General features: G+C 39.4%; 1 protein-coding gene across 7 annotated transcripts in view; it reads right to left on the reverse strand.

Moving 5' to 3' along the window:
- Window positions 1-25,367, reverse strand: part of MTUS1 (microtubule associated scaffold protein 1) — a 118,743-nt gene that overhangs the window by 22,241 nt on the left and 71,135 nt on the right. For 6 of the 7 annotated variants that reach the window (XM_063155977.1, XM_063155975.1, XM_063155973.1 and 3 more), the window contains one exon: window positions 8,155-8,372. In XM_063155977.1, the coding sequence (XP_063012047.1) occupies window positions 8,155-8,372 (218 nt within the window). Of the gene's footprint in view, window positions 1-8,154; window positions 8,373-11,892; window positions 12,649-25,367 lie in introns of those variants that run through there. The other variant, XM_063155978.1, reaches the window with a different exon arrangement.

The raw sequence follows: 25,367 nt of genomic DNA on the forward strand, positions 1-25,367 counted from the left end.
AATCTGGTAGTAATTATCCAAACATCACAGTTCACATTTTAAACTAGCACATTCCTTTGGGAAACAAAATATGTTTGGAGCTCTTTTGGAGCTGTATTAAAGAAAGAAATATTCACAAGAACCAATAATGAAGCTTCCATTTGCATACCAAAATACAGTAATTGTTGCTTTTTCAACTTCAAGCAGCTATATCACACTGATATCTTGTGATAAGGGACCTGCCACAGTTGCCTAGTCTACCCCAGTAACAGATTCAGAAGAAGCATTATAGATCACTGCAACCAAAAACTGCAAAGCACTGGTACACTGTGAAGAAAGAGACACAACTCACTTTGAGGCCATGCAATACCCCAGGGAATCAGGCTGCGTTGTGGCAATTTTCCCATGGCACAAATGGAGCAGCCACCCTGGAGTGTTCATCTCAGCGCTGGGACGCAAGGTGGTCCCTGCCCAGGGAAGGTGGAGAAGGGCTCTGACAGTGCCAGTACCAAGCCCCCTGCAGTGAGCAGACAGGACAGGCAGATCCAGGTCTCAGGAAAATTGCAGCAACTCAACCTCTCACTGGTGTAACTGGCAGGTGGGAACACCTCTGACTGGCCAGGCTGTAATCAGCCTTCTGGTTTCCATCAGCAATACACTTCACAAACAACTAATTTCAAGACTCAGAACTTAAAGGAGTAGAAAATTAAGTGTTAAATATAAAAGCATCACAATGCTCTTTTCAAAAAGCATTTTATTATAACAGACTAAATAAAATTTGTTCAGAGTGCATAAAGCAAATTCATCAATGCAAAGAACGGAAGCACTTAAATATGTTTTACTATCATACACAGGGCCAAATTAATTCTATTCTTGGAAAGAAGAGTCTGGCTTTTGTAAGCAATTTACTGTCAAACCAAACCACAAGCACTTACTCCTAAAATTAAACTTAGAGAGAAATGCTGAGCATTTAAAAAACTTAATAAATTAGTAAATTTGCAAGCACTTCTGTAACGTGTATGGTTACACTCTACTGGAGATGTGCTGAGGTTATATGGAAAAAAACATCATAATTTAAATATTTTTTAATACTGGTACAGTCTAAGTTGTCAACAGGATGTCTTTCTCATCTAAGGAGATATTCCTCTTGGGTATGAAGCATTAGAAATTTATGTCTACTCCATTCTTGTGCTGCTCCAGTAATAAAAACATGATCACCATCATTGGCTGTAGTGTAGAAATTGAGTCACATCTTTGCATAAACTCCAGTCACTCATGTGTCATCAGCTCCAGCCTGGAGGTAATTAGGAAGGGACAACAAAAGGGCCATTCATATCCGCTTTGCAGTATGACATTTGACTTGAGGATTTTGGTCCTTACATCACAGTATTTCTATCTGCCCCTGTTCCTTCTTTCCTAGCAAAATCCAGTCCTCTAAGACTTCTCATTAGATATTAGCTGTTTTAGAAATTGATTTCTTATAAACTCCCCTACTCCATACCTCATTTAACACCCCCTTGCAGTGTCAGTTCCTCTGCATCACCCAATGCAAAAGCAAGCTAAAGACATGAGCCCAGGAAGCAGCACAACAAACAGGATTTACACTCTCTGCTCCATGCACATTTCTGAAAGGAGCAGACTATTACTGTGATAAAATATAAATGTCATTAACCCTCTCAAATCAATAAATATACAGTGAAATGAATACTTCTCATTTACTCTTGGCTTCATTTGTGTTAGGCACTGCCTCCTTACCCCATGAAATATGCCATCAGTTTTCACCTTGATGTACTTCAAGCAGAATTAAGACTCAGATTACAGCATTTACATGATTAGCTGATAGAGAGAGATTTACTGCAATTGCTAATATTTTACTTCTTTTATCTACTAGGTGCATCTATGGAGAATCAGATGTTTTTTCCCTGATGTTTAGTGTATGAAACACTAAAGCAGAGAACCAGCCAAGCAGGATTCCTATGAGTCACCATGTATTTAACACATTTACTTGCAGGCTCTTTATGCTTTTGCAAGCTTTACACAGGCTCTTAGGCTTGCAGGGATCTTTGTTTTCCAATTTAGATGTTGTGCCCACCTGCAATAGCAATAGCCTTGCAAAGACAGGTCCAGATGTAATAATATGGGCTATTTAATTTTACTTCTCTATAACAGCCTGTTTGCTACTTTATAGTCTCTGAATGCTAACATTAGTTCTTGCTTCTCACACAGAACGACTCCTTCCTTCCCTGTAGAAACTCCAATCTCATAAAAACTAAGTTTACCTCATCTACGTGATCACTTATTTCTCACTATTTTGTTAAAGCTTTTTGTCTCAGTCCAACTCATCTGAATGACACAGTAGCCATCAGATACTTTATAACTCTGAGAGTTATACTGTCACTATTTTTCTCACATCTATAAAACTACTATTACCATTATAAAGTTATTAAAAATGTTGTAATAAGAGCCTATGCTGGAGCATAATATGCACTATTAATTTCATTTTTAAGACTGTTTAGAATTTCACGTGAAAAGGTAGTACAAATCAAGAAGGAAACAAGATTGAAACAAGTTGCTTGCTTTCTTCTACTAACTGCTCCCTTAAATTTTGCAATAGATACCTCTATTTTGCTGCTGTCATTAATTTTTCAGCTTCTTGAAAAAAAAAAAATAATTACAAGATACAACAAGGTAGTAATGAAAATCAGGATCTTTGTGGAAAGCAGCACTGGTTGCCTGAAACATCAAGTTTGTCTCAGCCAAGGAGTAGCTATAGGACAGGAGTCCCAATTCCCTTCAGCTGTAACCCATTCTGAACACCCAGGTGTACCATTTAATTTGCTTAACTGACGCATCTTCTAAAAGGTTATTTCCATCAGAGCCTAGTTTCAGAGTAATTAATGGATTAAAATGTTTTTCTGGATGGTAGAGCTCACAAATTTTCAATCTGTTGCCAAAACATTCTTGTTCATTCATACTAGTTTTATAGAGACATTGAGAATTACCTGAAACTTCCTTGCTTTCCAACTGCTACTCATCAGACACAGGCTTCCAGAGCCTAGGTCTTCTCTGCAGGGGGAAACTACTGCATTACTCAAATACTCTCTGTTACAAAACAGAAAATATTTGCATGCTTCAAAATCAGGATATTATATTTTGACTTCTAACTGATTTTTCTTTTTTTTTTTAAGTAAGCACAAAATTTATCTCAATTACATATCCTTATTCTCTCTTGTAAAAAGTTATGTCCATGTTTTGGGAAGCCAGATACACCTGGTATGAAAATTCTAAAGAAAACTGGCCAAGTTTGATGTAAAGTTCTAGAAAATCAAAACTAAACGTTTTCCTCAGAGACAGCTGCTCTAAACAGCAGGACATGTAGGTCAAAAGATGTGACTGTTCCAAAACTCTTGGGGTCTAGAGATGCAATGTGTACTTCTGCCCCTTAACCTAGATATGAACTTCTCATTTGATAAATATAAACATTTTCTGCTCAACTTCCACAAAGGCCAGGACAAACATTTCTAAGAGATGTGCTCATGTATTCTGAAATGGAAAAAACCCCATTTTAAACTGCTAAGCTCCCAAGGAAACTAGCATCTGGACTCTTATACTCATGCACATGTCAGGAAATGCCAGTTACAACAGATCATACACTAATGGTTAATTTCTATTTCCACCTAGAAATGCTGAAGCCTGCTCAGTCACACCATTTCTAGCATATTCCTCATGTTGTTTCCTGTGTCACATCCACAATTAGTGTTACCCACTGTCAAGGCTCTATGCCCTCTCAAATGGCCTTTTCCTCTACTAAGGAAACTTATTAAAGATGGCACCACAACATTCCCAAGTAAAGTGACCAGTAGATAGCAGCACTCCCATGAGCACACCAAGAAAAGCACAACAGTATAACTGAGCTTCTTTTCATCTCTATAGTACCCTGTTTCACAGATACAAATTTGAAGCCCATTTCCATATCAGAATCTGTACAGAATTACTGAGATGCTTAATTTGGATTAATTTAATAAACTAGAAAAATAAAAATGGATATTCATAACTAAACATTTTACCATCTAAATTTTTTTAAACAGCTCATGTAGTAGTTCTGAATGGAGCAGCTTATGCACTAAAATGAGAAGATGAAATATCTATCAATTCACACTTTGAACAGTTACAAAGCCATTGTAATTACACATTACCCTGTCCTCTAAGACAGCTAAATCTGTCTTAGACAGACAAATTTGAAACTAGATTTAAAACCAAGCTATACCAGACTGCTAAAACAATCACCCTGCACTCCCAAAGCTGTAAGAGTTTGTACCCAGCAGTGAGCTGGAGGTTAGAACAGCCCAGCTGCAGGGCTCTCACAGCCTGGGGGACAGCCCTGAGCAGGGAAGGGGCTGAGCCCTCTCAGGAGGCAGAGGCTCAGGCAGGAGCTGCCACAGCCCCAGCCTCAGCAGCTGGCGATGTACTGGGGGATTTTTGCTTCCCAAGGGAGCAGCTGGCTCCCAGCCACAGCTGCAGACCTCTCAGGAACACATTCCCACCCCACCCCAGCACTGGCAGCTCTTCACTTCCTCTCCTTCCCACTGTGAACCACTGCATGGGGACATACCCAAAACACTTTCAACACGGACAGACCTGTAAAACTAGACCCATAGTAATTTTTTACTGGCTTTCCAAAGAAGCCCAAGCATACACAAAGGCTAGGGAAGAGAGGAGAGAGCTGCAAGAGTGGCATCCCCAACCTGACTTATTACAGACCACGTATTTAAAGCATCTGCTAACATATCTCTTACTGAAGGGACAATAAATTCAAAATTAATACTAGTGGAAGTTAAAAGATCAACTCAAATGCAGTCGTGCAAATTTCAGAACTCAGTGCAGTTGAAAGTTAATGGAAAACTGCTTTTCTTGGCACTTCATGCACTCATTGTAAATGGCCAATTTTGCCATTTCCTCTGTACTGCCACTTTTCTGTCACTTAAAAAACAGGAAAGTAGTCATGAAGTAACAGGAATTACCAGGGGATCAGGGGAAGCACAGTACTCTAGAAAGTCTCAACTTGCTTTTGTGATCAGTGTGCAGCTTAACATGTGCTCCTATCACTGCCAGCACACACACAGCTGTCCAACAATGGAAAAACTCCGTGTTCTCATCAGCCCCACTGCTCATTGCCATCAAATATTCTGGATGCCAAGAGGTTTTCCCTCCAGCATTAACTCAGTGCAACAATAGCTCCTGTGAGGTAGAAATCAGACTTTTAGGATTTTTTAACTTTGAAGAGTCTTGGTAAAAGTAGCTGAGCATAGACACCCTCCCCAACCTCCCCAAAGAAACACCAACAGATCAAGTGGGAAGGTTTTATCAGAAGCAGCTGTTACTATTGACAGCTCCAAGGTAACTCTTGCAACAAACAGGTTTGAGCTCAGGTTTTTTTGAGAGATTCCTGCTCAGCTAGAAACATCAGAGCAGCATTGCTCAATCCCATTTAACCCTTTGACAGCAGCCTCTCAACCTCACTCCAATGGGCTAGTTGCAGTTTTGGCAGAAGCCATTGCCAGCAAGTCCTGATTTTGTTCTCAGCTATATTCCACTTCAAATGAGCTCATAAGAAATAACTTTAATCTTTTGTGCAGAAATACATTGGGAACTCTTGGAGAAAAAAAGAAAAAAAACCACATGACAGTAAAACCAAACAAATCTAAGAGCAAATCGTATCCCAGTTGCCTCAGCTTTGGAGATCAAGCAGTGGAGGCTGCAGCAGATTTTGCCAAGAGGCTCAGGCTGGGCTGCTCAGCCTTGAAGCGACCCAAGTGCTCACTGCAGTGCTTTACTCCATCGGCCAGGCAGCCTGTCCTTCACCCCATCTCACCCTCACACTGGCTCTGACAATGCACGTCAGCACCTGGCAGAGAAATGCTCCTTGGCTGGTTCAGCTTTCTGGTGGTGGTTGGGGCTGAACTGGCTTTCTGCAGGGACACAGCAGCACCAGAGGAGTCCAGAGCATGTCCTCTCTCTGCTTCCAGCAAGCTGTTTCTTGGGGTGCACCATGTCACTCCACACTTGCTCCAGTGGGAAGAATGGAAGCACAGCTTTGTTCCTAGTGTAATCAGCTAAGTGTGTTTGCTTTGTTTTGTTTTTTTTTTTTTTTTTTTTTTTTTTTTTTTAAGACAGAGAAGCTGAGGCTACTTTCAGTTGGCTATGCAGTAGTTAACCTATGAAAACCTACCTCATGAGTTAAAGCCTAACTTAAGTTTTTCCCTCAGTTTATCCAGAGTTTGAAAACTACATCCAAGAGTTCCCCATGTGATATTTCAGACAAATAATCATATGGGCAGCTAAGACTCTTAGCTATACCAGACTCCACCCCTCACCATAAAGGAAAAAACAAACAAGCAAACAAAATTAACACTACTCTTCACAGTGTTCCCTTGAACAGTGAAATCCTTCAGGATGTTTGCCACAGCTAACTAAAAAATGGTGCTTAAGTATTCCTTACAGCAGCATGGCAGAAGGGTCCTTCTCATCCCTGTGGTACCTCCACAGGAGTAGGGCAATGAGTATTTGTCCTACCCCAGGAAAGGAGAGAGCAATCTCAAAATCAATAACTGGTATGAAAATACATCAGTGTATTATTATAATATCTAGCTCGATTTCATGTGCTCAAACTAAACTGTCCAAGATTACTAATTTTATATAGTTTGACAGAGATATTTTTTCTTTCCATCTGCAAAAGACTAACAAAGAGGAATAAGGAGAAAAATCATTAGCTTCTTCTATGCAGTTCTCTCTTCCCTCCTTCAAAATCACTTTTTCCTTAAACCCCCGAATATTCTTTAAAAAAAACACACATTTAGGCTAGAGCAACCTGTAAAATAGCCTAGAAAAAGCAAATTAGTATGATGGCCGCCTTCTTACTAAACATGACATTTATAAAGTATTTGCGAGTTTTAAAATGTTGCAATAAAAATAATGGAGAGAAGAAACTAGGCCAAGACATTTAATTGTAAGAGTTACTGAAAAAATCATTGTGCTTCTTCTACTGTAATTAGAAGACTGCGCAGAAGTTTAGCAGGGAGAATTTCACTTAAAATTTCACAATATCATGTTGGATGACAGACATCCAAAAATCCTGTATCAAATTGGTTTGAAGATCTCAGACTAGTTCCTTAGGCAGAGAAAGGTGTTTCAACCAAGAGTTTAAAAAAACCCAACCAAATCAATCCCAGAAAACTGGCTAAGAGCCACTGCTCTTAGAGGTGAAGCAGACTAGGAGATAAATGCAGTATTTTTAGATTAAATGAAAGCAAGCAGATATTATCCCATGAGAATGTTCCATTTTTGCCAGAATACTAAGACAATTCAGTGCTTTTTTGTAAACAGACTCTAAAATCACCATGTAGCAGAAGAGTTGAAATGAAATTGATACCAATCTTAGAACATTAGTTATAAATGCAAGAGTAATGGCTATTCAAGACTGCATCAGCTGTGCAGTATAAACACATAACTGTTATAATTTCCTTGACTTCACATTTTCCTTTTCTCAAAAGTTTTCAAAGCAGACCAACAGTTCCTAGTGTAGTATCAAACTATTAAGTCATTACATATTTCAAACAGATCAGAAAAATTAAGCCACATCTGATTCGTTCCACTCTATAATTCCAGATGCAGTTCTGTATTTTTATTAGTAATTTTAAGACTGCCATCAACAATGCAGGATTCAATAAATAAAACTGTAACAACTCAGACTTTATTCTGAGTCGCTCAAAAACATATCCACCCCTTAAATACTCTTCCATACAATGTCAGATAACAAAGCAAGGGCATGTAGATTATCTGTTGAAACTAGTCTTTCCTACAAGGGCAGAACTTGAAGGACATACTTGGAAAGCTACTCAGCCCTGAAGGACTCTCTGACTACAAACATTTAAAAACTCTTTTAAAGAGCACATGAAGCATGCAGAGGCCACAAAGCCCAGTGTCGTGGGTTTGATTCTTTTTCTAGCTAACTAATGCTAGAAGTATAACCTCCACAGGAAAACAGAAACCACTGGAATGGAAACACAAAATTTATTATCAATATATTAATATTTTCTGAAGCCCTTGCTGAGAAGAGAACAATTGTTTAATTGTTCAAACAATTAAAGCCAAAATTGATGAGCTGTGAGTTTTTACCTCAGACTGCAGGTGCTGGATGACAACTGTTAATGCTTCAAACTTTTGGTTACTGGACGTCAGGAATTTTTTCAGCTGCAGGATGATTCCACTTTGGGTCTCACATTTTGTTTTGTACTGTGTCAACTCGGCTGCTTTAGTGCCAGGTGAACGTGCATCTGTGGAAGCCTGAGTCCGTATGCATGAGCTCTTGGCACTCCGCTGCTTGCCCTTGTCAACTAAGAAACAACAACAACGAATCAATATGCATTTCATGCTGAAATCTCACCACAATGTAAAGACAGGTGCAAAAGAAAGCAGTTATAAATTCCTACAAACACTTGCTGAAACACTAACTAGGAGAAAGGAATTAACAAATTGATAGTACCTGCTCTGCAATGCTACTGAAATAACCCTAACACCATAACCTTGGATACTATGTTCTGTACTTCATCCTCACCATCAAGTGTTCTGTGGCATACTTTTCAGCATATTCTTCACAGTGGGCTTTGCAAAAATACTTTCATAAAATGCAAGATATCTGTCCTCCTATCTGTTCAGTAACTTATTTCTAAAATAAGAGTTGTCCTCTTTTGTGTGCAACACAGAATTCATATTTCCTGCACTCTAAAGTCCTGCTGAATACAAAACCATTTTCTCTACATTTCCTTTGTTATTTTTCTTCCTTTCAAAATTTTAATTGTGAAAACTCCCCTCTCTGTAGCTGAGGCCTGAGCTTTATTAACTAGAGGTCTTGCAGCATTTCTTAAAGGTAGCAGTTTTCAGTCACAAGGACAAGACTTTAGGAAAGCTCTAAAATGTAATATATTTCACTATATTTTCACAGTCCTGAAATTACATTATTGATTTAATACTCTTAGTTTTGTGGCAACCTCAATGCTTTCACAGTACACAATCATCTCATGTCAGAGGAAACCAGATGACATAAATCAGCACTTGACTCAAACACTGTATTTTCAGGTTTCTCTGCTGCCTTCAGACTGGAAAGGGAGTACAGAACTGCTGTGCAGATTGGGCCAGTCTTCCCCCCTTGATCACGAAGGGAATGAGCAAACAATTTTGCAATAAAAGGCTGATGCAATAGACAAATATCCCTTGGCAATTTAATGAAGACATCTAAGCAGATTACTTTGTACAGTTTCAACTTAACAAGATTTCTTCATGATAGAGTGAAAAAACCTGAGAGGTGAGATCTGGATAAAAGAAAGATAGGAACAATCGAAATAAAAAAAAACAGGGGACAAAGTCAATCTTTTCTGAATCCCAAGCACCTGGTTTGAAGGTTGTCAAATGACCCTACAATCATCCCAGCAGTGTAAGGTTCAATCTCACAACTGGAGAAAGTATTAAGAACAAAAGCTTTAATTTTCAGTTAATGTTAGTCTGACTAACACATCAGCATTGTGTTAATACATCAGTCTACCACAGCCTGCATTTTTTTTAGTCTTTGAAAATAGTCTTCCTGTTCAAAATACTAACGTCCTCTAAGCCTTCCTTACTGAGCCTGGCATAAAGTGCCTCCTGAGCCTATTAATTTTCCAGATAAATCTGCTCTGGGCAAGAATTTCTGCTAGTTGGAGAACTGTCATCATATCGTGCTTTATAATGTTCAAATGCCCCTGTATTCTTGGAGATCTCCCTAGACTTCTGCTCAGAGATGCAGACTGTTAAAGACTGCATACCATTGTGCAGCTTAATATTAGACCAATTAAAAGGTGTATCAACCCAAATCAAAATACAAATGTGTAGGACAAAAGCATCAAGGTTGGCTGCCACTTCTAGCTATTTTTACCACTATTTAACTTACATGACCACTTCTTCTCTCACTGTGTAACAACATCTTTCAAGTAGACACTTTTACACAAATGCCAGTTCACATCTGAGAGCAACCATGCCAAACTTCCAGCAATCTTATGGACAATACTGTGTGAAGGAAACTACTGGTTACCTTCTGAAGCTCCTTCAAAAATCACAACAAATAATAATCGAGAAGGAGGGGGGTGGAGGAAGAAAAAGGATTAGAGAATAAACATGTAGAGTCAGTTCTTCCCTTCCCTACTGCCTCACATACTCCTACTCTCTCATATATTCCACCTCCCTTCCTGAATGCTCCACTTATGACAAATAGAGAACAAGAGCTTTATTCTTGATATAGGAGTATTGGGTAAATTCACTGATACAGATGTTAGTTTCATAATTTACTTAAATATTTGAAATTAGTTTTACAACCACCACGCTGACAGAGCTGTGTTAAACCTGAACAATTGCAGACAATTTTTACGCTAGGGAAAAATTACATCACATAGTTAATTACCTAATGAAAAAGTTTCATTTAAATACAGTGATACAATAGCTAACGACAAATGACAAAAGGCTCCAAATACTCATTGTTTCTGTAGTTCAGCCAGTCCTTATCATTTTTTAGTTTCATGCCACTGCTTTTATCCTGCTGGATAGTATTTTCCAAGAAGCTCATTCAAGCATCCAACCAAGCCAGCCCTTGATACTATACTAAAAAAAACTGAACATGCATGAAGTGAAACTCAGTGACATTCCTGTTGGCAATTTTATCATAGACGTACTATACACAGCCACTTCAAATGCTGAAAAGCATGAGCCCTCTGCAGCATGAGCTGCCTCTACAGATTAACACCACTGACACTACCATGTTTATTTATGGCCTACGTACCTCTGGGCAATGACAGATCGTTTCCAGATTTGTATAGAAGGCATGCTGTGGTGTCAAAACAAAAGCCATGCTTTCATTAAGACAAAAGCATCGTGAGTCTGATTAATGATACCACCACATCAATGACAGAGACTAATTCAAAGATGGTATTGGTTAACAGCCCAAGCCCTTCTCACTTGGGCCGGTTCACCTGCCACCTCTATACAGTCAGACTTGTAACACAGAACAATTTCCACATTTAAATCAGGTTCTAGACTCCTCTCCAGCAGGCTCAAAACCCCTTTACCCAATAGAAAACTTGGTAAGGTGGAAAGCTGGGTAAGTTGGAAGACAGAAAATCAGATTTTCTAGTACTGCATGTAGTACAGTAACTGGACAGATCCACCATCCTATCCTTCACACCAGTAAAGAAGAAAAATAGCAGTGATTTTGCAAAGACTAAGCCTTTTGATGATTGAATCATTCACAGAAGATTTGATCTGAACCTTGGAAAAGGTTCACAAATCCTCTCACTCCCCCCACAGCCATTATATGGATGGCACTGCAGTCTCCAGTTCACTGGGGAGAGCATTAGACCCACTCCAAGCTTCTCTGTGAAGCAAACTGTTTCTCATGCACAGCTGTTCAGAGGCAAGAAATACACAAGTGTCAGTACACAGGGTGTGTTCCACAAAGTCACATTTAGGTGCTGGGGCTCTGCCCAGTGCTTGACACAGTATTTGTCTGGCGTGCTACCTCAGAGTTTCCATTGTCCTACTGGTTTCCTAAGCCTCCCTATCTTGTGCATTGTTGTTGGATTACCAGAAATATCTCTAACACATTTTTGGATTGAAGAGCCAAATCAAAGCCTTCCTTTGCATATCATGTACTAGGAAGGTATGTGTAGTAGTATCTACACTAACTACAAATTATTTTAGGCGAGAGATTCAATTTCTACAAACAATTAAATTTTTAAAAAGCATTCAAAATAGACTAAACAAGTTTCTCGACAAGCACAAATAGAAACAACTTCACTTCTCTCCTCACACCTACAGTCACAACTATCTTACCCCCAAGCACAGTCTTTTCACATTCCTCATCGAAACTGTTAGCTTCCACAGGTCTTTCAAAACCCACGTGCGTCGGGTGTAAGCATTTTTCAAAGAAAAATTCTTGCTCAACATTTTCTCTCATGGGAAGATGCAGGCTGGTAAAAACTTTCTGCCTCTCCTCCATTTTCTGGAAAGCCTTGTCTACACATGTTAAATTGGTGCTCACTTCTTTGATCAGTAGCACCAGATCAGCCTGAGTATTTAATCGAGCTTCCATTTCTTCTCTTACTCTCTGGATTTCCTCAAGCACAGTTCTTATATCCAAGTGACTGGACTTCACCTCTGCTTTGAGATCTTCTTTCACCTGTTGCTGGCTCCTCTGCAGTGCTAACACCGTTCTGATTTCCTTCTGAGATGTTTCCACATCATGCTTTAGTGCCTTCTGCCCAGCCTGCATTGCCTCCTGGCTAGCTTTCACTTCTGCCAACAGAGCAGCGATGCACTCCATCCCGATCCCACAGGAGTTTCAGGACCTCTTCCAGTGTCACAGCTTCCACACAGTCCGGGACATCTGTGAGCCAGAATCAGATTTCCCCTGATGGCAAGCCAGCTAGCACACAGCCTTGGGATGGTATCCTGCCACAATCTGCAGCACCCTGCAGTGAAGGCACTCGGTAAAAGTCTCGTACAAGGCGAGCCAAAGGCACTACATGAAAGACTTCAACAGGCAGGGCTGTAGTCAGAGCTCCTTCTCAGGACTCAGCCAGAGCACTAATCATTTTAATTGGCTGATTATGCCACACCTGAATTTTTTAAAATCTTTTGCTGACATCACTGTACATGGGACGTCACCCCAAAAGCCACTCCCAACAGTCACTTGATCTGTGCATCAATCAAAATATGCCTGGGCATCAGTAACCAGGTTTGTTGCAACGCAGCCAAACACTCTGCGAGAACACACTGCCCCTTCCTGTACGACACAAAGGCTCAAAGGAAGCCTGGATTGCCTGCAGGAGCTGAAAGCCAAACACTTCAACAGCGTGTAGTTATTTCAATTGTATATTCAACAAGGTGATTATGCACCTGCCCTGCTAATGTGAGGTTCAGGTGTACATCTGTGGACACGTTTGATAATGCCCCACTCTCACTGAGTGCTCTCCTTATTCACACAGCAAGCAACACCCTTCTGGCAATCTCTGGAAGAACACAGTTCCTGAGGAAACCCTCTAATCCACAAACAATAAAGGCTTATCACAGCAATATGGGGAAATTACTAATGAGATATTTTTGCCATGTTAAGGAGGCCAAGCCTTTTAGCTACAAGGTCTGAGTGTTAACTTTTCTCTGGAAAAGCTAAGGCTTCTTATTTTTAAGCACAAAACTCTTAAAAGGTCTAGGCTCCATGTGAAAACAGATGGATTAACAGCACCGGGCTGTTGGCTGTTGTGTTATACAGCAGTTTAATTACACAGTCACTGGATTCAATTTGAAAAAAAATTACCAATACCATGTTGATCTTGGTCTACAGAAGGTGTCAGTCTCTCCTTTCCAAGAGCTGAGCACATACTCAGCATGACACCCAGCAGAACAAGGACTCAGACCACACAACCTGGAACTCAGGAGAACTTACACACCACACCTTTGGCCCTGTCCTGACTCCAGGATGCTTTAAGAGGCAGTGACGATCCCAGAGCAAAACCCCATGCTATCCATCAATAACTGCAGTAACTCCCCTCAGCATTGTTTTGGGCTGGGAAGCATCACTAGGAATGCCAATAGCCCATGCATGCAAGATTCAGGATTTCCACATCACCACAGTGCTGCTGGCCAAAAGTCCAATCTGGGGACTCTTGCCTTCAGTGGAAGCTTACTGCTGGTTTGCCAGTGCTCCTCCTACACTAGTCCAGACTAATGGGACCAGGAAGGTTTCAGAGATGTGCCCTCCACAGAGAGCACCTCATGGCTTGCAGGTATTCCCCAACTCTTTTGCTATCACAGCCCCTGATAAACACAAAGTCAATGCTGGAGGTTTTTTCCAAGTCACTACATCACCTGTCAGAAGGCCAGACATGGATTTTCTGATGGGATTTCCCAGCAGAGGCCACAGACATAGATTCCTCCCCTTTTGGCTCCTTGCACCATTCCTAGCTACCCCAAGAGCTCCTAAGCATTATTATTCACACAGTCACCACTAAAGACTAGCACATGGGTTGCAGAAGGCCAAACTGAAGTCTGAATGCAGGTAACATGTTAGACAGAAGATTTAGGTAGGTGAAGAGAGCCAGATAAGAGAAGCAGCACTACTTCTGCATCCCTTGACCATCAGTTGCAGTAATTCAGCTGAGCAGTGTAAATTTTCATTCCACTCTTCACCATACCTTAGTGGTTACTAAAAACCTCACTTGGTGAACCATATGCGAAGACCTTGTCAGAAGCAAAATCCATCTGAAATTAATTCCACTATTTCTGTTGTGATAAAGCTGGAAAACAGGTGAAAGGGAGGGTATTTCCAGACTCATGCATGTAACCTCCAAGATTTAAATCTTCCTAGAAACTTTAGGCAACTAACATGAATCCTGTGTTTATAGCAAGATAAATAGCTCAAGTGCCATCCTGCATAATTTCACTTTCTGATGATTTTAAAGGTATGGTTACACAAAGAGTGATTCCATGAAACACTGATTTCAGCTGAGTTAACAAAAAAACAAAACCAAAAGATCAAAACCAAATCAAAATACCTGCACCATTAAAAATGTTTGGGGACAAAAAAAAAGTCTCCATTTGATACCCCTTAGTCCCTCTGCAGTGGAACAGGTTTGTGCAGATACTGACTTAGAGCAGAATTCTAACTATAACATCAGTAAGTGCTTGAAGGAAGCCTTTCTCTACATAAGCTACATTGAAAGCCTGGCTGACAAAGCTCAGGTGACTAAATTAGGTACTGGAGTTGTCCTTCCTGTCCAGCATCACCAAATCCAAAAGCTGCAGCCTCCTTTCTACAAGTGTGAGCACCCACCCTAATTGCCAAGAGTTCTCTGCTATAATGTTATACACTGAAGAAAACCTGTCCTTGGAAGCTGGACTCTTGCTCTATATGAGTACATTAATTCCATCCAGAATGCAGTCAATGTGTTTGGTACCCTCCTCACTCAAACTAAGATGGGCTGATTGATCATAAGGAATCTTGTCAAATTGTAAAGACCACCTTCTTGACATAGATTTCAGACAGATTTCCTTTACTTTTCCCCACTCTGAAAGACACTCTTTAAAACCTTACCTAAAATTAAATTTATAGGTTAATATTACAAAACAAATTTTAAGTCCACAGAGGCTGCTGCTACTCTGAATTTTACATGTCTCTCAACTGGAATACTTGACAGCCAACAACAGATGGAGAACATTCCATCAATGCACAAGTTTCAGAACCTAGAATTCATTGTCTCAGAATTACTCATTTCACCTGTAGCATATCAGCTTCTGCTCCAGCTGAGATGTCTCTATCCTTGATGCATCTCAAGTGTGTTAACAGTTTTTCCTGTTTAGGAAAACAACTCCTGATTTTATAGAGTAATATGGATCAACCACTGTTGAAGATTTCCTCTCAATTGTACATTAAGAATTAGGGCAGAACAAAAAAGGACTTATTTTACTTAAATAAAATCTGGTCTATTTTGTGTGAGATACGTTTGAGGTTTTTTTGTGGGTGTCTTTTGTTTTGTTTTTAAGGTATTTCTTTTGCATTACAGAGACACAAAAATCTTCTAGACAATTGCCAACCAGCAAACACAAAGCACCCCTATTTCTACAGCTCTAATTAGCCTTCCCCCCATTACAAGGTGTAGAAGTTATTTGAGCAATGCAACAGGAAGACTGATTTGCCACTTAATCTCATGGCTGTAATTTTAAAGCTTGCCTTGTGACAAGCTATGCCCATTAGGAGAGGACACCTTAAGAACACCCATGCAAATAAGGAAGCTGCTGGGTTTAGTCTGCAGCAGTACATACACTATGTTTGAGAGGACCTGGAAATTCAGCTAGCTGTAAATTACCACCTTAAATTCTTCCAAAACTCCTGCTCTGGGCTATAATATAAGCCAGGTTGGAGAAACACACAGGGATAGCAGTCACAAAACTAAATTAATGGTGTCTGCAGACAGCCTGGCAAGGCTGGACTTGGATGGAAGTCTTCAAATCCCCCCAGGCCTTCCACAGCTTCGTCAACTGTAATTTTTGCCCGCATCCATCTTGGCAAGTGGTGAATACACCTTCCTCCTGTGCCTCTCACAGTCCTGGCTGGTGATTGTACAAACACAGACTCCTGAAGAAGTGATGTTTTGTTTCTAAGCTCTGCCTCAGGCCTGTCTGTGTAAGCTGGTGCAGACAGTCCCAACTTGCTCTGTTCACACTTCAAGCATGCCAGTCAGGAGCCAGTTCTAGTTTGCAGCAAGAGACTTCATTCTTCAGAGCTGTACCTGGATCATCTGCTCAACTGAAACGCTTAAAATGCTGCACCTCAGAAGCTTCTTTATCTGTGGTCTTAGTTCAAAGCAAATGGGTGACGAGAAACTGCACTTCTCATCTTGCATCTGCCCTGCATCAACATGGTGTGAAGCCCAAGAAGACAACTAAATGCTTCCTAAAGCAGTACAGCAGCTCTCCCTTTCCTCTACTCTTACTGTAACCTCTTGAGTTTCCCTTCTTTAATGTCTAGCACTAGCCCATGTCCAGGAACACCAGCTTATTTCAGCTGTCATCAAATCTGTTCCAAGCTGTTCTGAAGAAACCAATCAACCACCACAGAGGCTTTTAAGAAAGATGCAAGAACTGAACAAAATTTAACTGCAGGTAGGGAAACTTGACCTAGATGCTTCAACTGACTCAGCAGGACTAATACACACAGCAGAAATCTCTCTGCATTGTTTTTTTCAGGGGTACAAAGGTTCTTCAGCATGTATTTTTTAAATGCGGTACAGCCTGGAGGGGGAGTGCAGAGTCATCACATATTATTCCAGGCATTCAGTTTGAAGTACTTTTCCTGAAGTCTCTGTCTATCCTCACCCACCGACTTTATTACAGCACTGACTTGTAGCCTCAGTGCAACATTTTAAATCCATCCCTTTTCATTCCTCATTTTCAGCCAGAACTCAATATTATCTTTATACACACAATAATGAAAAGGGAAATCTCAGAAGTATTTACGTTATTCTAAAATCTCACTATGGTTCCCATCACATCTTTTACTTTATGTACCATAGGTGTGTTTTACAGAAACACCAGTTGGGCTTTGAACATCTACTATACAAAGTGATTTTGCCTCTGCATTTACCGTGTATTTTGTCAAATTAACAGGAACTGTAATATGTAGAACTGAATTAAGTCTTCCTAGCCCAGCTGGTTAGAGCATGATAGGGTTGTGGGTTCAATCCCTCTAAGGCCATTCACTTAGGAGCTGCACTCACTGACTCTTGTGGGTCCTTTCCACCTGAGAATATTCTGCATGATTGTGTGTGATCTAGCTAGTAAATAGCAAGCATGAATATGAGGCACATGTCTACTACAAAGAAACAAACATTAATAAGCTCATCATACATTCAGAGATGACCACAAACAAACAAATTTGGAATGCAATGCAATTCACAGAAAACAACTCCAACATTCACCAGATAGGCTACCAGTGCATCAGGGCTATCCTGGTTATTTTCCAAACAACCAAGGGTGATATTGATGCTTGATTTTTTAAAAATATTTTTTAGTTTGTTCTGAACTAGGACAAAGCCTAACACATGTTAGTGCTACATACCACTGTCTTGGGGGGGGCGAGGGGGGGGGGGGGGGAAGGAAGATGGCAGAATTAGTTTATTGTACTAGAAAGCTTAGAGCATGGATATTTTGATATGAGAGGGATTGACCACATCTACATTAATAAAACTACTTCATCCACCTTAAAAAAACCCCACTGTCTTCCATTTTTAATGAAAAACATGACAACAAGATGGAAAGTAATTGCATGAGGTTATTACAGTGCGTTGATTCTTTGGCCAGTGAGGACTGAATTAAAGACTAAACTACATCTCAATGTAGTATCCTCAGTTTAGCTATCTGAACTCTGCTACATCACTTCATCATATACATTACAGGCAACCTTACATCTTTGAATCTCCTAGCTTTAAAATATACAATATACTGGAAGCTATACTTATTTTACATAAGGGGTTTGTGTTTCAGTAAGTTTCTAGTTCAGGTATTTCTCTGATTAAGCAAAGAAATATGTGAACCAGTTCTCCTTTTTCTTATAGTTGCAGCTCTGCCTTGTCATCCATAACGTACACAACTTCCCAAAAAACCAAGCCCAAGCACGGAGTGATGCTGAAGACTGGTGTCGCTCCCTTCTGCTCCTATTTCCTCAGTCTGTTCTTTCCCTAACTCCTGTACAAAAAGTTGCTCCTTACTGTCTGGTGCCCTCTACTGCTTCATTGCAAGTACAGGATATGGCACATTTTTGCCCTTCATTCTGCAGCCTCTGTCCACAAAACTAGAACCCAGAGTCATTGGGGACAGGGGTCTCACCATGATTAGTTCATAATGTTGGCAAACCTTCCCAGATCCAATGAACTGTCCCCCCAGTACAAATCCTGACCCCTTTGTTTCTCCATATCCTCCCTGGATACACTCAGAGAGCATGTATGTTACAGGCACGTGTAGAAAACCCTCACACAAGACCCGAGAGCAGAATGATGCCAGTACAGGCTCTTCCTGTTCGAGCCTTTGCGAAATCCCAGCCCTCACATGTTACCATGGGTGAAACGGCTGAAACACAGCCAGAAAGGAGGAAGCCATTTAAACTGCAACATTTGAATGTATTCCTTCTTTAATACTACAGTCCACACCACCTTGCTCAACATCAAGAATACAGGGCTGGAAAAAGCCTCCTGAAACCATTTACATCACTCCTTGCTGAAGCAAGGTAAACACTACCTAGACACAAAAGGCATTTCACGAGACTGCTCTAGTGTTTTACCTCAAAAAGTTTTTCACTGCTCAGAAGTTTTACCTCAAATGTTATCATAAAGAAGGTAAGACTTGCTGCATTTTTTTCATTGTATGTTTTCTTCCATATGAAACCCAACCTGATCTCACATAGATGAAATCACTGACGTGAGTTTTTTCTTCATGCCACATTTCACACAGATACTAAAAGCTAGCTGAGTTTTCTCTTCTGCTCTCACCATGCAGAGCAGTCTCTTATGTTCTGGAAAGGCAGATGTGAGAACGGCTTAATTGTTTTTCAACTATTTAACATGCTTCCTTCTGAAAGAGCTGGCAAGCATTATAATTTATGCTAGGGATAAACATAAAGTGACTGGGAGAGACACTGTTACTTACAAATCCAAGTAAGAGAAGAAAACAGACTTAATTTTTTGCATCATAAATTAAATCTATACCTACATACAAAACTTGGCTTCAAGAAGCCAAGAAAGGACTCGGAAGAACTCCAAACAGGGCTCTGATAGCATATACAACTAATATTTTAAATTTGCAAACTGCTTTCTGCTGATGTGCTATAGAGGTATACTTTGTTGCAGTAAAAGCAAAGAAAACCAACAAACCAATCAAACCGGAACGAATTTGGAATTTTGACTGAATCACTAAGCTTCATTTTGTCAATTGTGCCTGCTTCTAATTCAATATGGTAATTCTTTCTTCACAACTAACACATTAGCTGACAGTCAGAACATATATTAGCTCAGACTAATGTTAGATTCAAGAACTTGATATTTTTCCTCAGCAATTCGAAGTCCTTCAGAGAAGAGCGTATGTAAGGCTTAGTAATTTGCAAAGAATCATAATCTTCCCTTGAAAACAACTGTACAAAGAAGAGACTTGAAAAATACATTTTTGACCACAAGACTAGTACATTAAAATGCAGCATTTTTCCTTGTGCACTATCTGCAGCTATCTTAGTGAGGACAGAATGGCTTTTAGTTTGAACTCAGAAGCTATTTATCTAATCATACTAGTGTGAGCTGATGTTATATGACTCTAACAAATGTCACTGACTTAACTATGGCACTGAAATCCTGCCTAAAGGATATTATGGAAGAAAAAGTAGGGCAGACAGTGGGAATTTAGAGAGCCTCCAAAGCCTTGCCTGCATTATTGCCTTTGTACCAAAAGTGTTTCTGAAGCTGAAACACATCTTCTTGTATTCATGAAACCATTCAAAAGCAAATTCAGATTAAAAATCAAATCTGCTGATAATGCAGATTTGATTTTTAATCTGAATTTGCTTTTTAAAAAAATGTTCTTTAAAAAGGAAGGTGACAGCATTTCTAAGCATGTAGGAAGCACTATAATCAGGGCTATGTTACCCAATATAACCATATTTTATCTACCAAAAGATCACTAAGTAGTTAAATTCTAACATTTTCCTCAAAAAATTGCTGGCTACAGATTGCAATATCAAGTTACAAAACTAACAGTAAGCATCCAAATTCTCTTTTTTGGTACATAAAGATTCACTTTGTAAGAGAAGTCACAAATTTCTGAGTATAAAATAGAGTACAACCCAATTCAGAGACAAAGCTAGTACATGAATTTTTTCCAAGGATTAAAAAAAAAAATAATTCAGTGATGATATAGGCATGATTAAGCTTATAGGCTGGAAATTAACTAAGAAAAGTAAAGCTGACAATAACTGATCAAATTCCCAAATCCCTTCAAGAATCAGTCCTAGCACTCTTACGGGCTATGCATAAAACACTGATGCAGTGGTTTCAACATTGTTGACTATGGCATCAATCAGTGACTTGGCCCCAATCATTATCTTGATTGGATTTAATCACAGCCCAAAATGGCAACCCAGCAGGCTGCTCTTCCCCAGCTGCACTGACTTTGTTTGACAAGTTCAGGATCAGTCACAGATTTAGTGTTTTCCCATGACCAAAAAATAACCAAGCAATTACTTCACAAGAAGTGTTAATTTGTACTGTCATTTCCACACAACAGGGCAGAGACATACCATTATCCTCTGGGCAGATGACTACCATGGCAAGATCACATAAGGGAAGTTGCAATAAACTTTTCTATGTCTAAATAAAGGATTATCTATTTCTACCTTGTTTCACAGCTCAGTTAAGCCTCTGAGTTACTACAGATCAGTACTGATTTTCTAAAGCACTAAAAATATTTCTTGCACATGATCACCTCCACTGGGCTGGTTCACACAAGTGAAAGCTGTTTTTCTAATCTGAAATTTAAGCACTTGTGCTTTTCATCCTTTTGATTACATATCTCAGAACAATTAACATTAAGTCCCTGAAGAATAAAATAAAATTTAAACTATCAAAATTAAACTCACAACTTTAGGAAAATGTATTTAAGGAGACAGGAGCATAGCATGTTTTAAGGAATACCAAGGTAGATGAACATGTGTCTAAAACTAAACTTGAAATGCTAAACTTGAAACTTTAAAGCTACCCTAGCGCTGAAAAACCATTTGCTGGTCAACAGAATAGAACAGCATCTTAATAGAAGCACTTCAGTTGCTGCTGGTTAAAATCATTCATGTGAACTCAATCTTCCATGCTTCACTGCAAGTTCAATACAGAAAATATCACATCTCAAGTGCCTCATACCAGCTCTAAGCGCTGCTGGAAATCCACATTTTCAAAAGACACACAAAATGTGCTTATATAGATCTTGGCAGTCACACATCAAGGACCTATTTGTGTCTTTCCTGTCATGTTAAGCAGGTTTCCTTCTATTAAACAGCAAAGATATCCCCCCAGGGACGTGCCTGGGACATTGCACACCATTGTTTCAGGAACGCCCTTAGTGCAACATTTCGGAGCCTATTTGAAAACATCTTGCCAAGCTGAAAACAAAACACAGAACATGGCAGCATCCACCATTTTCATCAGCTAAAAATATTGTCTCCACCCTTTGAGAGGCACAAAGTCCTGCTGCTTGCTGAGCAGTTAAGGGACTTCTCTTTCCAGCCACTCCTAACCAAGCTGCACAACTGAAGACCATTTTGGCAAATGTTGCCTGACAGCTACCAGTGCTTCCATCAAGGAGGGACTGCTTGCCATGCTTACTGTGAGACCAAGCAGTTCCTGTAGAGAAGGTTTAAAACATTCAACATATCATTCCTTGCACTTTATGTGCCCCTGAGTCTCTTCTGTTCAAGCTAACAAACTACAAAGATGGCAGACGGATTTTGGCTTAACTGGGTGGTGGGCTGGGAGGGAGGAAGAGCAAGAAGACAACAGAAATCTTGAGGAGCTGACACCTGAGGCAAGTGTGGTGTTCACTGGGGCATACCCATAACATATCACAAGGATCCAAATCCATGTGTGAGGTCAATCCTCAAGGAAAATCTCCAAATATGAGCACCTGTACTTGTGCCTCTAACAAAGGCAGCAAGATAAATATTCACTGCACATTACACACACATCTTGCTTTCCTTTACATTAAATCCTAATTGAGGTCCCTGGTGAAATACAGGTTTAATAGGTTATGCTACTCATTTCATATCAGGACCTTTAATCTTTTTAACTGGCAAAATGTCTTAACTTGATAAGTGAGTTAAGCAGGTGGCAGACTGTACAGTAATATTTGTGGAAATAAAGCAAGCCTTATTATATTTGTTACACAATATAGCCATGTTTAAGGCTAAGAAAAGCAAATTTTTTTTAAGTCTTCTGTTTTACTTGGAGTAGAATAATTGCAACTGGCTTTCTAAGAAAGTTCACTTATTCTTTTGAAGAAAACATTTCCAATAATCTTGTTTTATGACTTAAAATAGCTGACAAGGCTTAAGCACAAAGTCTATTCATGTAATAAATACAAACAGAACATTTTTAATAACTTAGATGCTTCTCATATAAGGAATATCTGAAAGTGTAAAATTATTCTTAAAGAAGTTATGCAATAAATGAGTATCATTTGTAATACTGTGACTTTTCTACTGAAGGACTGCTAGTTCTCTTTGAGAAAAGGATGAGCTTTCATTAAAAGAATTTCACCCCAGATGTTCCCAGCCATTCTATTTCCTGCCTAACTAGAAGTATTTCCATAACATCACATACAAACTGTTTACACAAGGATCCTGAGGAAGATCTTTTACTTGCTCTAAGTGTACAAGCAGCACACTATCATGACAAGAAGTAGCAAATATAAATTTAACCAGGAGTTGAACACAGGACTCCAGGTTATTTAATGCCCTAGCTACAATTACTACACATCAGTAAAGATGATACCAATGAAAGGTTTGTAAATAACTGTAAAGCAACATCATGTGCAGATACAAGTCAGGTTATTTAAGGTGAGTTATTTTCACATTTGAGTATCTGGACAGAAAAATTAAATGGGATGTTGTTTTTGGGGGGCTTTTTTACACTATTTTAAGACATAAGTAACACTGCCAATACATTCATTTTTCACCAGATCAAATGCTATTTTGTTGTCCCTGTAGGAAAAAGAACAGAAACAATACTCCATGACCTGTTGGTGGACAAGGTTAGAAAGGTGCTGGTGATAGTGCTAACGTTTTTAGTTGTTACAGCAACAGCTTTTAACTTGTTACTGTTTAACTGTAACAACACTATTCCAGCTAGACTGCTTGACCAGTACAGCCTTCACGGGTTTTTTTTTCTAAAAGATAAGCCAGGAGAGATAGGGTCTGCTTGCGAATAATTTTCCAAATAAGTTATGTTTTGGCATGATATTGGGCAAAACAGTCAAGAGCTGTTTGGAACAACACAACTTCCCTGAAGACATCAAATCCATCACCTTTGGATCCAGCTTATTTCTATGCATTGCAATACTGAGAGATTACAATTTTTTTAAATAAGACAAACCTTAGCAATGCTGCTTCACTACATGATACTAAATTAATAGCAAATATCTATAAACAGAAATCATCATTTCTTGCCATTCGTGGAAGTAAGAGCGGTAACTGTGGTCCCAATCTACATATTACTAAACATAAAATGAAATTAACTAGAAATGGAAGAAACTCTATTTTCCTTCACAAACCAGTTTTCAGAGGCAGCAAAGAAAGAAGGGTAGCACAAGACAGTGAGACAGTTGGCTGACACTCAAAACAGTGCATTCTCCCACTGAAATGTCATGGTATGTTCCACAAAAGAAAGCTATTGCTGTGTGTTTCAGGAAGTTCAGATTAGAAGGGCTGAATAAGTAGTAATAATTCATTTGTCTGAATGCTGCAAGCCATCTCTACTATGGTAACAGATTCATCTGCACAAACTGCAAAACTGGGAGAGGCAGATTTAGAAGTATAAGCCTTGCTTTACCACACTGGAAATACCCTGAAGTAATTTAAAAGCTATTCAAGTTTTTAAATGTAAGTGTAGCTGCCTGTCATTTTCAAACCCTAACCTACTTCACAGCAATAGAACTTGCAGCCAGACCCTTTTCACCTATTAGATATGCCAAGTGGGAAAAATGCACACTTAGAATATGCAGTGGTACTAGTAGAGATTATTTGTTATGTCTTTTATATTTACTCTCCAACTTACTCCACCAATTTACTCTCCAATTTTCTTTTGTGAGGTTGAGCTTGAATCAACAATTCCACTTACTTCCTACTGGCAAATACTTGGGCATCCTTCACATATAATTATCTACTTAAGTGAAGGAATAACAAAATCCAGCATCACTTGCTACAGTGGAGTAGAACACAAGTTGCTATGCATCTGTTTTTCAGTAGCACCCCAGTTATTCTTTTTCCAAATTTTTGGGGCAAAGCTCCCCATTTCAATTCTTTTTCATACTTTATTAAATATATGCACAGGTTCAATGTTAACATCACATATAAGTTACCCTGTTTTGACTCTGGCATGTTTTTTGTTGGGTTGGGAGTTTCTTTTGTTGTTTGGGGGGCAGGGTTTTGGATGAGCTTGGAAGATCCTTTCTGCTACTGAGACTACCTTTGAAATTCCTAGTGCTACCTTTATTTTATAGCTATTGTAAACACATCCATTGGATGAGAGTTGCATAGAGTACAAATTGTACTTACAAACCCAGAAACACCTGGAAATAAGAATCTCCATTCAGTTTTCATGTACATGCCTACTGAAGCTATGACCTACTAAGACTGAAATCAGGCACATCAGGCAGGTCATTTAGTACCCAGTCTTGAATAGATTAAGTCAGGAGCAGAATGTCATTGACTTAAACAGGAACATGATTAAATTTAAAATCCCCCATGACGAATGGTTTCCAGCTATTCAACTTCTCTTGCTCAGAACAGATAAGCAGGCTTTACTTCTGAACTACTTTTCTCCTTGGTGGGTGACACAAACACTTAACATACTTGTCCTGTATAAAATTTCTCCAGCAGACTTCTGGATTTAGAATATTTAGTAGGATTCAGGGTGTTTGGTATCTTTCTGTGGTGCTGTATTAAACTACAGTGTCAGACATTTAATCAGTACTTCACTTATTCTTCAGGGGGATGGGAAAAGTGA

This window comes from Melospiza melodia, chromosome 5 (genome assembly GCF_035770615.1).
Source record: "Melospiza melodia melodia isolate bMelMel2 chromosome 5, bMelMel2.pri, whole genome shotgun sequence".
In the NCBI taxonomy this organism is placed as follows: Eukaryota; Metazoa; Chordata; class Aves; order Passeriformes; family Passerellidae; genus Melospiza; species Melospiza melodia.